General features: G+C 38.1%; 1 protein-coding gene across 1 annotated transcript; it reads left to right on the forward strand.

The window, feature by feature from the left end:
- The first annotated feature begins 1,244 nt into the window (after positions 1 to 1,244).
- On the forward strand, positions 1,245 to 15,107 carry LOC134657446 (protein TRC8 homolog). Its single transcript, XM_063513002.1, has 2 exons — positions 1,245 to 1,700; positions 13,306 to 15,107. Exons 1-2 carry the CDS (start codon positions 1,457 to 1,459, stop codon positions 15,066 to 15,068), a joined length of 2,007 nt encoding a protein of 668 aa, XP_063369072.1. The 5' UTR covers positions 1,245 to 1,456; the 3' UTR covers positions 15,069 to 15,107.
- Positions 15,108 to 15,263: the final 156 nt, after the last annotated feature.

The following is a 15,263-nucleotide window of genomic DNA, read 5'->3' on the forward strand; positions in this document are numbered from 1 at the left end:
AAGTGTGCTGGGCCCATAACCTAATGAATATTCCGAAAATTTATTCAATCCTATTCCTATATAACAATTTGTAAAACAATAATCTAACAAACCGCGTTGATAATCGTTTGTTCCTATCCATCATTTTTAAATTGCTGTTTAACACAAAACACAACAAAAAAAAACAAAATTTTACAAATATTTGTAAGAGATTGCTACGTTTTATGGATAAGGGGTTAAGTTAGCAAAGTACGTTATTCGTTTGTTAATAGCTAACATAACAAAATGAGTAGGTACATATATTAACTATAGATCAAAGGGGCTGTTCATAAATTACGTCATCTATTTTTGACGATTTTTGACCCCCCTCTAAAATCATCCAAAAATCATGCTTCAAATGACCCCGTTTCCCCCTAATTTGAAATGACGTAATTTATGAATAGCCCCAAATCAGAATACGTTCTATTTAGATAAGATAAAAGATAACTCTTAATCAGTAATTTACACTGTAAACCAGCGAACGAAAAAAGCTGCTGTCAACCCTGTAAGAAAAAGTCAAGTTGCCAATGCCAACCCAAAACATTCTTTATTTCGAAGTTCGACGCTTGACGAAGCAAAACTTTTTGATGTTTTTTTTCTGTGATAGTCGGCAAACGAGCAGACGAACCGCCTGATGGGAAGCAATCACTGCCTCCCATGGATGGACATTGAAGCACCAAGCCACCAAGCCAAGAACCAGCAAGCATTGAATTGATGTTGTAGTAAGTAAAGTTAGCCCAAGCTAAGTTGGCAGCGATTTTGATAGCCCAGGTGCCATATATTTAGTTCCTTTCTAATTTCTTGGCTTTACGCGCCGTCTTAACAGTAAAACGTAAAAGTAACAAAAAAAGAATAACAGAAAAAAATGCCTGTAATGTTTTTATTTTATTTTATTTAGTTTTGCCATTAGCCGAAAGAGGGCTCTAAATTTAAATCAAGTTAATTTAATTTCAGTGTGCCTCCTCATTACACAGCTTCTTTCATACTGCTAAGTTCCTTGTAAAAATGTAAGATGGCGCTAGAAGTGCCACTATAAAATAAATTGACTAATTAATGTCTTAAATATATAAACATTGAAAATAAATATGTCATCATAAATATTTGTTTTGATAATGAAAAAAATATTTACTCATGAATTATTTTTTTATTACGCCTTGCCACTTGTTTGCTTATCTGTCAATCAATTAATTTCAAACATAGCAACACAGTGTAATACTTTTTTAAAGATGGCAATTATAAAATTCGTAAATGTCAACTTTTTAATTGTCGCAAAAATTTCAGTCATATTTTCTTATTAAAATTACGTGAATCAAATATTAAATAAAAAACTCGGGCAGCACATCGATATCAGGGACAGGTGTTCGCCGCGTATCGGTCGTTTCGGGCTGTGGGAATAAGTTGTTTGTGTTGGCGCGTGGGACGGCTTCATAAATGAATAATGTCTCTGAGGTCGAAGGCGCTGGCTCTGGTGGAGGTTCTGCTGCGAGTGCCGCCGCTGTTTGTGGTGGATGAGTTTCTGAAGATCAGCCTGGGGCTGCCGGTGTCGGGCGGGGACGAGGTGACGCTGCTCGGCAATGTGTCCATCGACCACGTAGATATGCCCGACTCGGAAACCTACTACGACGCGAACTTTTACAATGCTTTCGTGTTCACACTCATGAAGTTCCTCGTATGCTGTCTAGGTAAGCTATTTTTCTAATTTAACACAGTTTAGGCGCGGGTGTCGCAAGACAGCCTGAAGGTCCTTTCATTTTTCTGTTTCTCAACACTAAGTTTCAATGTCGAAATGTTTATTTAGCTCTTGTACCGTCACAAATTGGCCGAATAGTTGGTTTCTGTAATCATTTGGTAACCTTACGGTCTAGATTAGATGTTTATATTTTAAGTAGCAAGGTCAGACAAACATGGATAAGAAACAAAAATAAATTTATGGAAGTCATGATGAAAACCAGTATATTAACATTCCTGTCCATATGAGTATCTCCATAATAAAAGACTAGCTAATATATAATAGATATTAGTGCTTAGTTGACAAAATATTGACTCAACAAAACAACAAGTAGCCCAATAAGGTCAATCAAAAAAAGCAACTGTCATCAGAAATAAACTCGTACTTCACATATGATTTAAAATATTTAGATGATATGCATATTGATGATATTAACATAAGAACCTGTTGATAAATCCTTAGAGGTTAGACTGTTTATATAGGGTTTTAAATACTTGTCATATTTCATGTTTATTCATGTGATCTATAATAAAGAGGTCAAAGTTTAATTTGGATGTGTGAGATAAACTGAGGAAATTTCTTATTGTATCTTTAACTTGTCAATTAATATTTATCAGAATAAGTTGAAAACTCCACCTCTAGAGTCTGTGCGGAAAGAGATGAGTCATGGAATGTATGGGGCCCAATACATTCCACGACTTTTCTCTTTCCGAACAGACTCTTATACCTGATAATAATGATACCAATGGTCAATTTTGGCTATAAAGTTACTTTATTTCATGTACAATCAGCACCAAACAGATAGGTAGCCATATGTATGGTAAACATTACCTCAGGCATTCCCAATCTTTGTCAGACTGCAGCGTTATCTGTCTATTTCAAATAGCTAGGCTATTTGAAATAGACAGGTAACGTGGTGAGGAGGACTGCCTTAAATTTTTCTGCATTATTTGACATTATTCTAAAATTAACTGTACTTAACCTTTTAAATAATATTGGAAGTAAAAAACAAATAATCATGAAAACCAGCTTTTTTACAAATTTGCGGAATTTCTTCTAAAATAACCCTACCCAGAAATAAAAGGCTTTTTATTTATTTATTTTGCCTATTATTTCCAATCTGACTTTACATCTAAACCCATGTTATCCAGAAAAAAAATCAATAATATGATCTTCGTAGCAGACATCAACATCAACATCAACATTTATTCAGCAAATAGGCCACAAGGGCACTTTTACATGTCAACATGGAATTTACACACAAGCAAAAAAAAACAAACACATCAGCAATTATAAAATAAATCTAAGCCGCAAATATCAGATCAAACTAAAGTATTACATAGAGATGTATAAAGTCTCTAAATGTTAAATTACAAAAAATAAAATACTATAATAAGAGTATTAAAAAAAACACAAAGATACAAAAACCATAATCAGATACAAAAAATTATTCAGAGGTGTAAATGTAAGTGTCCTAAAAAATTACAATATAATATAGTTAATCAAATTATCCTTAGAGATGTATAGGGTCTCCAAGAGTCAGAATCCTGTATACCTAATTAAAATGTGTATTAAAAGAGAAAAGGATAATAAAAATAAAATAGCATACGAGAACGAATGAGTGTACAGCCAGCAGCAATAGTTGGTACGCGGGCGAGGTGTTCAAAATGATCTTGACGCGACTTTATTGTTAAGTGAATAAGAGCGCGTCAAGGTAATTTTGAACACCTCGCCCGCTTAGCAACTTCTGCTGCTGACTGTACTAGTAGTCCATCATTCGGACTTTGTTGTTGATTTTTTACCAAATACTTGGTTTTGTTTGTTTGCTTGAGGCTCCAAATGATAGTGCCACATATGACAAGTGACGACAAGGAAGCGAGATGATGAAGTGAGAAGTGACAATGAATGAAGTGAGTGACGGAGTTAAAGATTTGCAAAGTTTGGTTAGGCTAGGTTATATATATAGATATATTATTAAGGTGCCTTGCGGTAATTTTGGAAATAGGGTAATTTTGAAAACTGCTAATATTAACTAGTTATACTAGAACCACTTTCTTCTGTAGCAATAGCAACACTAAATAAGATGCCTTAACAGTCCGCCGGACGGTATCCGCCTGTCAGTTAGAACAAAAATTTGACAGTTCCGAACAACTCACAGGCCAATACCGTCCGGCAGACTGTTAATCAGTGGGCCCCTTAAGTCTTGCAAAAGTAAGTCCTTGGTTAGCTATATTCAAAATTACGCCGCTTTCGAAGTTGTAGGTACTTCCCCAAGTGAAAATTAATAAATTATGGAATAGTGATATATTCACTATTATCTATTAGGTATATTATAAAGTAAAGATTCTTATTTTCTTTGGCTTTGGTAGATTTGTTTTTTATAGCAACTCTTCAAAGAATTTAATTAACATGAATTATCATTGAGACGGCAACCATTTGTAGGTATTTTACTGTCATTGCACTGGCACTGAACTTGTAATAGGCACTGTTGAAGTCATCTATACAAGACAATTTAATTCTTGTTTGTAATCAATTTAAAAATTATGTTTTAAAACCTTCGATCAACACGGAAGGGATGCGGCATTCGCACTATTTCCCCTCTGCCTAGGTACAAGATCAACTGATCTAGCGCGGGTAATAAAACTAGTTGCGCTCGGGTTTTTAACTAGACCGAGTCCAGTCGCGCGAGTGAACACAGCAGCAGAAAAAACCGGCCAAGTGCGAGTCGGACTCGCGCACGGAGGGTTCCGCACCATCAACAAAAAATAGAGCAAAACAAGCGAAAAAACGGTCATCCATCCAAGTACTGACACACCCCGCCCGACGTTGCTTAACTTCGGTCAAAAATCACGTTTGTTGTATGGGAGCCCCACTTAAATTTTATTTTATTCTGTTTTTAGTATTTGTTGTTATAGCGGCCACAGAAATACATCATCTGTGAAAATTTCAACTGTCTAGCTATCACGGTTCATGAGATACAGCCTGGTGACAGACGGACGGACGGACGGACAGCGGAGTCTTAGTAATAGGGTCCCGTTTTTACCCTTTGGGTACGGAACCCTAAAAATGCCTAATTGCTCGGTTTTTTGTTGTAAAAAGAGGTCGGGGACATGAAATTTACAAAAAGAAGGTGTTACATTTCACATGTAATATTTTTTTTACATATTATACGTTTAATAGGGTCTGTTTCACAAAGTCTGAGTAAAGTGTTGGATAGCTAATTAACAAATAAATTAACTGCCAGATAAAACTTCTTGATAAAATAGTTCCTGTTTCACAAACGTCTACCCATTAAGTTTATGTGCCAGTTTGCTACTTTTAAGTTACAGATGGCAACATCGCACTTTGACGTTTCGATTTACGGAACATGTGAGAGCATATAAAAAAAAATTAAATTCATCACTCTGAAAAGTATTAAAAGTGCATCTTTTATGCATTATTTTGTGTTACGTATTGATATACTTTAAATGCATATCCTGTAACAATTATAATGATCCGAAAATATTATTTTAGAAATCACTAATTTTTATGTGGAACGAAACGTAATTCAAATGTCAAAGAAAAAAAAAACGCGTGCTCGGCGTGCTTGGTTGGGTTTGTTTTGTCGTTGTGTTAATTATTTTGCTGGCCTAGTTTTTCATAGTTTTGCGTAGTTTTGCAAAGACAACAATGTCTCAAAAACGTGAGAGGAGCATTAATTTCACGCGAGAGGAGGTTGACATTTTAATCAAACTGGTCGAAGTCAATAAACACATTCTTGAAAATAAGAAGAGTGATGCTGTAACCTGGGGCCATCAATGGCGCCAATAAACCTTGGAAATCTTGCTATCTCGTAAAAGTCTCCTTGTAATTTAGCAATATCGTCTGGGAACTTGACGAACTGTGGTCGTAATTGTGCGATTGCTTGTGACACGACATTCACAATCCGACAAGCTGATGCCTTACTCACACCAGAAAAATCGCCAACTACGTTCAGAAAACTTCCAGTTGCATAATATCGCAATGTCAAAAGTAGTCGATCCATAGATGATATAGCATAATTCCTGAAACAATGATTTATTCATGTACTTACCTAACTAATGTTAGTAGTTGGTCGGTGGTACTACAAAACAATAGCCCTCGCGGCCATACATAAAATATGGCCGCGATTCTTTTAATAAACGAGATGGAGGTACAGTCAGTGTAAAACTATGGGTCATGCAGTCATGTATAGGCGAATTAACAGCTACCTATGAGACATATTTTTGTGTAACTTGTGTGCAACCATATTTTTACACTTGACTGTAAGTACCTATTAGAAATACTGTGGGTAGTATAGTAGATAGACATTTCAGTACCTTTCTGTAGTAGAAGAGATTTTGTCCTGAATTAATGAATGGACATAGTACACGGTATCTTTATTAAAGCGAAATCGAACCCTGAATTCTTCATCATTAAATGTCTCCATGTGATTAGAACGTTGTCGATACACGGGATCTCTGGGTGGTTCCATTAAGCGATCAAAAAAATCATTTAATTCGTCGTCTGAAAACTCATTAGATAGATTCATTTTTAGTATTTTTCGATTTCACGACATACAAAACATTTTAAATCGATCTGTCAAATAACTTAAACCACCAAAAAACTTCCTTATCTGATAGGTGATCTAACCTATAATTTACTTAGCACTTTATTTACCAGTTAAGCTTATTTGAAGATTGTGAAACGCCAACGATGACTTTATTCGCCAGATAAGTGGCAAGTAGCTTATTCAGGACTTTACTTGGACATTGTGAAACAGGCCCTTAAACACAATTATTATATTTTAGTCTCATGCAATTGCTGGATTTATTGATTTTGCTCGCCCAGTACAAATTGCGGATCGGTCGAGCGACAAATCCGACTTCTCATCTCTCAGAAAACAATAAAATTCTTTGACGAAAATGTGCAAGATTTTTCTGTGTAGTGTGTTATTTTCTATGTATTTGTGTCGTCATTACAGATTGGATTTTGTACGTAAGTGTGTGAGAAGTGCGACTGTGTGCACGTTTCCCCCCGCGAAAAATGGCAGAATGATTTGTATGTTAAGATATCGCTTGGGCCTATCCCTTCCGACGTGTCGGAAGCCCGTGTTGATCGAAGTTTAAAACCATTAAAGAACATGTTAAAACATATCCACCATTTTGGAACAGCTGGCTTAATATAGGAGCGTCGCGACAATTTCTTGCCCGCAATATTAAACTAACCCCTCTTTTGAAATGTATTAATTATTTATTAATTTTAATTTTAATAAACTTAATTGCACATAAAAAAGGGTACAACAGGCGGACTTAATGCCGCTATAGGCATTCTCTACCAGTCAACCATAGGGCAAAACAGAAAAGCCTCAAGGTGGGTGCAGTGAGAAATAAACAGAAAGAACGTAACTTTTGAGCGAAGTGAAATATCTACATTTTAAATACTATATATAAAATTTGTTTGACCCTCCGTGTCGTGAAATCTCTCGCTATGCTCGTGGTTGAGTTTTGGAATCTTTTAGTTGCTCTAGTATCAAAATTAGGATGAGAAATTAAACGACAACTTTGCCCCCTTTTAAAACAAATAACTGTAACTACTTTAATAATAAATAAATACTTAATGGTAGTACATTCTTGTGTATTCATACTAATAATACCATATTATGGTCTTTATTTAAATATTTGGCAAACTGACGGTGCTGATGCATAGTAAAAACTTTCTCTTGTGTCTAAGCATATAAATAACTTGAATAATTAATTCATGAGAGATGCTCTGAGGGCCTACCGCGAACCACGTTCGACGTGTTGCCTCCCTGTCACACTTACGTACGAATTTACAAGTGCGACAGAGAGCCAACACGTCGAACGTGGTTCGCGGTAGGCCCTCTGATGCACATTATAAGAATGTTATTTTATAATCAGATGTTTTTAGGGTTCCGTTCCCAAAGGGTAAAAAACGGGACCCTATTACTAAGACCCCGCTGTCCGTCCGTCCGTCTGTCACCAGGCTGTATCTCATGAACCGCGATAGCTAGACAGTTGAAATTTTCACAAATGATGTATCTCTGTTGCCGCTATAACAAGAAATACTAAAAATAAAATAAAATAAATATTTAAGGGGGGCTCCCATACAACAAACACGATTTTTTCTGCTCTATTTTTTGTTGATGGTGCGGAACCCTCCGTGCGCGAGTCCGACTCGCACTTGGCCGGTTTTTTTAATTTCGAGCGCTCGATTTCGTGATTTTCTCTTCAATATATCTCCACTACTAGGCATTTAAATTCTACTAATAGAAAACGAGTAGTCAATATCACTAGATTCCCAAAATCTATTGCTCGTATTTCAAAATTATCAATTCGCCGTTTTCCACCGACTTTCGACTGTCGAAATCGAGCGCTTGAAATGCAAAAATCGGGCCCCTGTACGAGTATTTCATTAAAAAACACGAAAGTATGTGTATTGTGTAATCCAGTAGCCATAATCTTCTTATCAAGTTATGTTAAACGGGAAGTGGGAACCGTCGTAAAATACTGATACGTAACAACAAAGCTATACAAACTTGTGCACTCTACACAGTCGTCTTTGTTTCATGAGGCGACCGTTTCCTTTCTGAACTTATGAACGTCAATCTAGTCAAAGCAATGATTAAGAGACCTAAAATCTAGATAGAGTTAAAAGACGAACGGAGTTCATAAATTTTCACTGCCATTTTTATCGCTCATTGTAAAAATAAAGGTATGCTAAACGTGACACGATGACTGTAGCAAGATTGAGCAGACAAAATTGTTACATAGGTACAGTCGCCACCAGATATATCGGAGTGGATAAACGTGCTGAAAAATATCTGAAGCATGCATTTAAACGTCGTTCACTCCGTTTCAATCTAATTAGAACCTTTCATAAACCAAATAGAGTAGCATTTTATTTGCTAATTGCTTTCGCAAACAAACGAAATTCATCCTAATTTAGGTAGGTATTAGCTCGGCTTCCTCACTTTGTTTTTCTTGACCACTATTTATAGTAAATACCACATGATATTTCGTACTAAACTTTCTAGAAACTTTTTCCCGATCCTTGTTGCCTTCAAGTTGAAGGTTCTTCGCAATTTTGCCCTGTTTATTGCGGAAAAAAATTTATAAACGCCTGACAATAAATAATGGACGCCCCCATTACCTACATTATCGATTTGTGATACACGTGTGGCTATTCACAATTGTATGTTAATTAATACCTACTCTAACAATCTACCGTAGAGTACTGTCAAAGTTTATCATACTCGTATATTTGTCAATATTAACAAAACGGGACTTAATAGCGAATTAAATACTTAGTTGGCGCGATGACCCAAAATAAGTCTTGGCATCTGAGTCATCTCATCTGACACAAGACACGCTATTTTACCCGGGCCTGCGCGGATTTCCGCCAGCTTTCATTGACGCCGAGCTCACGGAGACCAGGGGGCCGATTTTTAGGGTTCCGTAGCCAAATGGCAAAAAACGGAACCCTTATGGATTCGTCATATCTGTCTGTCTGTCTGTCTGTCCGTCCGTAACCGTATGTCACAGCCACTTTTTTCCGAAACTATAAGAACTATACTGTTGAAACATGGTAAGTAGATGTATTCTGTGAACTGCATTGCACCCCCTCCTGTAACTTCTAAAATAAGAGAATGATAAAACTAAAAAATATATATGATGTACATTAATTACCATGCAAACTTCCACCGAAAATTGGATTGAACGAGATCTAGTAAGTAGTTTTTTTTTAAATATTATATCGTCATAAATCTCCTAAATACGGAACCCTTCATGGGCGAGTCCGACTCGCACTTGCCCGCTTTTTGAATTTCGAGCGCTCGAAATTCAAAGATCGCCCCCCAGCCTCCACTCTATACGGCCACCGCATACTTATTGCGGACCATTGATAATAATTTTTGCGGCTCAGAATCTAAAAAACCGGCCAAGTGCGAGTCGGACTCCCGCACGGAGGGTTCCGCACCATCAACAAAAAATAGAGCAAAACAAGCAAAAAAGCGGCCAAGTGCGAGTCGGACTCGCCCATGAAGGGTTCCGTATTTAGGCGATTTATGACGTATAAAAAAAACTACTTACTAGATCTCGTTCAAACCAATTTTCGGTGGAAGTTTACATGGTAATGTACATCATATATTTTTTTTTTAGTTTTATCATTCTCTTATTTTAGAAGTTACAGGGGGGGGGGGGGACACATTTTACCACTTTGGAAGTGTCTCTCGCGCAAACTATTCAGTTTAGAAAAAAATGATATTAGAAACCTCAATATCATTTTTGAAGACCTATCCATAGATACCCCACACGTATGGGTTTGATGAAAAAAAAATTTTTGAGTTTCAGTTCGAAGTATGGGGAACCCCAAAAATTTATTGTTTTTTTTTTCTATTTTTGTGTGAAAATCTTAATGCGGTTCACAGAATACATCTACTTACCAAGTTTGAAGAGTATAGTTCTTATAGTTTCGGAGAAAAGTGGCTGTGACATACGGACGGACAGACAGACGGACAGACAGACAGACAGACATGACGAATCTATAAGGGTTCCGTTTTTTGCCATTTGGCTACGGAATAACGGAACCCTAAAAAAACGGTCACCCATCCAAGTACTGACCCCGCCCGACGTTGCTTAACTTCGGTCAAAAATCACGTTTGTTGTATGGGAGCCCCACTTAAATCTTTATTTTATTCTGTTTTTAGTATTTGTTGTTATAGCGGCAACAGATATACATCATCTGTGAAAATTTCAACTGTCTAGTTATCACGGTTCGTGAGATACAGCCTGGTGACGGACGGACGGACGGACGGACGGACGGACGGACGGACGGACGGACGGACAGCGGAGTCTTAGTAATAGGGTCCCGTTTTTACCCTTTGGGTATGGAACCCTAAAAACTGGTGATTTCGTAGAGTCGGTCTAAACTAATTTGGCACCGATTTGAATAGAACAAAGTGTCATTATAAACGTCATATTTTATAAAAAAAATGTTATAAATGATGACATTTCCACACTTAATCTTTGCAAATGACATGTTATCTTGTTATCATTATCATGTTATTATCTTGGTCCGACACTAGGTATTTCCTGTTAGATTTACTCCTCAAAAGTTAGCCGACCGACCGATAGCAAAAATGTTTTGTCCGGATTTCTCTGAAATGGGAAACCACTATTTTCAGTTAAATCCCAAAATTAAGACAATGTAGGGTTAGTAAGGGGGTTAGGCATGTTACTTATGTTAGCGTAGCTGTCGAATGCGTAAGGTTTCCCTATTTGCTTAGGACTTAGGAACCATCTATTTCATCTCCCTCTTTCTTAGAACCGGAACATTGCATCCATATTAGTTACAGGGAAAATGTTCTGCCATATTTACTCATTTCTGCGTCACTAAGGGCTTATGTAGACGGCGCGCGAACTCGTAGGTATACGATTTTAGTTACATCGCGGACCATTGAGGTTACTTTATGCGTTAGAGGGAGCAAGTGATATTGCTATCTCATTCTACCGCATGGCTGCGTCCCTTGGAGTGGCCGGCGCTGGCTCATCGTGAAGAGGAGCCCTCACATTTGTACGGCCGCGAGCCAGCCAGAGCAACATTGAAAATGCGCTCCGGCGCGGCCCGACTCCAGCCGGTCGGTGGGAATCGTACATTAGCTCTTTGAGTTTATCTAGTCTAGACAGCCAAACTTGACACTCCGTCACTAAATTCTAAGGACACGGGTAAGTCACTTCGCGAATGACAAAGTGCAACAAATAAGTGCAGGAAAAATATATTTGTTAGTAGCTACTTGAGAAGTAGATGTCATTCACCTTTGCGTTATTTAGTGACCTTGAAAGTTGTAGTTGCAATGCAAATGTTCACGGTCGCGCATATCGCGTCGAGAGGGAACCACAACACATTCACCGCCGAGCTACGGTCGTAGCCGATAACATGGGTTTCCTGATATGTAGCGAAAATGCTTCGTAGAGGCAAAACTACAACGTGTCGTGATTAACGCTGAATGTGTTAAAAGGGTCCTGAAGAAGTACTTGATAGACATACAAACAAAAAGTACAGTCACGAATAAAAAAGTATATAAGAAAGTGAGTAATTTGTTTTGTCTTACTTTCTTTGACTTTAACAGACTATCAATTTGATTCTGTTTTGTATTTTATAAAGATTCGCTTTGCATTGGTTCGAGTTTATAAAATAGGCGTTTAAAAACAGATAGGTGACTCATCCACGTACTAAGCAAACTGCAAAATGCCGTTTTTTAGTGCAAAAACTTGTTGCTTACGACTTATTTGTATTGTACTCAGTTTTATGGCTGTGGTCATTGAACGCAAGTGAATTCACGCTTTTTAAGCAAGCAGAGATTCTATGCTTAATATTGAGATAAGTCATTATCTTTTCTTTCGTGACCAAACTTCCCATCATTGTAATTCTAAAGAAATATACTTTTAACAAGAAATAAATCGACTTCTATACACTCATTTTATCATCTTCATCGGCAGGTCAACTTCAGAAATGGTAGTCAATTGTAAGAATATTGGTGCACAAATCATCAGAAATATCCCATATAGCTCTTATGTCAGCGAATTAAGAACTATGGGACATATTTTTGAGTAAGTTGTCTACACCCATGTTTTTACATTTTACTGTACTTTTCGAGAGCAAATGTGCTTTTCCTATAAATTTTGAGGAGTTGACTTTATTTCTCCAGAATCCGATCTTCAAATTCTAACTTGATCACTATGGGACCCGTTAAAAATAATTTTCGAAATCTGTCTCCGAGTAATCGGTACCAATTGAAGGGATGTTTACAAAAACAACATAACTGACTACACTGGTTGACACCTGAAACGATTAACAATGTTCTTAAAAAAGTGTCAACCGCTCTAAGCAGTTATGTTGTTTTTGTAAACATCCCTTCAATTGACCATATATTTAAAAAATAATACGTTCCGAGGAATTCAGAACCTCTTCCATTCTTGAAATCGGTTAAAAATAGAATAAACTATCATTTATTTTAATGTTAAAGATCACGCGATTGTTGAATGGGCTAACTAGCTGACCCTTTGAACCTATTTGAATATGAGCTTGCATTTTTAACGTGTAATGCTATAATAGGCATTAACTAGGCCACACGATGTCAACTCGTTGTTTCCTGATCAATATTCTAAATTTAAAACGTTGCTGGCAATTAAGGATGACGGGTATAAATACAATGTAAATGTAATGTATAGTACAATATCATAACTTTGCTCGAAGTTCTGAAGGCCTGATGTATCTAATGATATCTCAAAAACTAGACCAGAACCAAACTTTGTTATGCCACATTATAGTGTTAAAACTGCTCAGTATACGAGTATTCGTAGTAGATAGATGAATTTATAACATATCCTCAAAACCAGGTGCAGTTCTACTATTTTGCGAAATTTAAACGAAATATAGATAATACATAAGTAAATAATCGGTGTGGATATGAAATGTAAAGATTCCCTGTTTAAATTTTTTATGTCACTGCTTTAACTCCCCATTTCTCTTATTTCCAGGATGTATGTCAGCGTTGTGCATATTCGTGCTGTACACGAAACACCTGATCATCGTGTATCTGTACCTCATGTCCGTGGGGCTGGTCTTCGTCTCCTACTGGACTAACGTGTCCGCCATCAAACAAGTCCAGGCGCTCACGCTCGCCGCGACGTCCCCACACCACTCCACTAGCATCCTCGAAGACATCCTCAACCTAAACACCAAGAATCTACTTGATCTCGACGGCCCAGGCATACTAGTTATCCAGAACTTTGCTATACAGTTCACATTAGCCTTACTCTTCAAGAATGTACACTTAGGTCCTCGCCATGCGACTGTTCAGAAGCTCCTACCGGTCAGTTTCATGGCACCGTCCTTTTTGGCTATGCTCCCGGTCCCGCCCAATTTACTTCATCATTCGCCCGTGTTTTCTACTCTGCTGCCACTTTTCCTAGTCAAATACGTGCTCTGGTCTTCAGCGGATAATGTTATACACGTAATTTACGCAGGCATCCAGCATGGCAGGCTATTTGTGAGCAACTATGGACTTTCCGCCCTTGTTGAGACTGAATGGATGCGATTAAATGTTCCTTGCGTGCTCCGCGTGTTTTGGGTGCTTCGCGTCGCCGAGCACGCGATACTACTCCTTATGGACAACTATGACGAGGAGGCCGATGAAGGCCTCCGAGTTTCAACCCTCCTAGCCGTCCAATCGCTAGCATCGATGGCCAAATCTCTACTCGTAACCGGCTGTGAGACAATAACCGCCGTCCTTGGCATGACTTCAGTGATCTCATTCTTTTGCCACTACATTGGAAACTTTTTCCAGTGGATATTACTAACCGACGAAGAAGAGGACAAAAGTATTGGCACAGTATCCGCTATACTGTTCTACATACTGGCTCTGCAGACAGGACTGACTTCCTTAAACCCTGAGAAAAGATTTATCAGATTATGCAGAAACTTCTGTCTCTTATTCACCGCTTTGCTGCACTTTCTGCACAACATTGTGAACCCAATGCTGATGTCTTTAAGCGCGTCGCATAACCCAAGCATGCACAGACACGTCAGAGCTTTAGGAGTCTGTGCTTTTCTTATAATATTCCCAATATCGTTACTGGTGTATCTGTGGTCGCAGCACTCCGTCTCAACCTGGCTGCTCGCCGTGAGCGCTTTCAGCATAGAGGTGATAGTCAAAGTTGTGGTCAGTCTGATGATATACTCATTATTCTTAATCGACGCGTATAGAAGCACTTTCTGGGAACAACTTGATGACTATGTCTACTATATCAGAGCTTTTGGCAACACCATAGAGTTTTGCTTTGGGATTTTCTTGTTTTTCAACGGAGCGTGGATTTTGCTGTTTGAGTCCGGAGGGGCGATCAGAGCGGTGATGATGTGTATACATGCATACTTTAACATTTGGTGCGAAGCTCGCGCGGGCTGGTCCGTTTTCATGAAGCGTAGAACCGCTGTTAATAAGATTAACTCCCTCAGAGAGGCATCCGCAGACCAGTTGGACACTCTGGACGACGTCTGCGCGATCTGCTACCAGGAAATGCACTCGGCAAAGATCACACGCTGCAACCATTATTTCCACGGAGTGTGTTTGAGAAAGTGGCTCTACGTCCAAGACCGGTGTCCACTGTGTCACGACATACTGTATAAGATAGACAGTGACATAAACAAAGACTCGGACCAGGGTAATGAGGAGAACAGCAACAACCAGAACTTGCTGCTGGAAGAAGAACCTGAACTGATCCTAGGCGAGGACGTGAGGTGACTCGACGGCCAAAATATACGACCTATAAATTAGAAAAATTATTTGAGTGGTATTTTTAATGATTTTGTATAGTAAGTTATTGATTTTTTTTACAGACGGATGAACCTGTGATTGCATGGTATAAAGTCTATTTTTGTCTGTGTGGGTGTTGTGGAGTTTTGTGGCCGAGCGAGGCGAGGGTCACTGTAGTCGCTG

This window comes from Cydia amplana, chromosome 20 (assembly GCF_948474715.1).
Source record: "Cydia amplana chromosome 20, ilCydAmpl1.1, whole genome shotgun sequence".
In the NCBI taxonomy this organism is placed as follows: Eukaryota; Metazoa; Arthropoda; class Insecta; order Lepidoptera; family Tortricidae; genus Cydia; species Cydia amplana.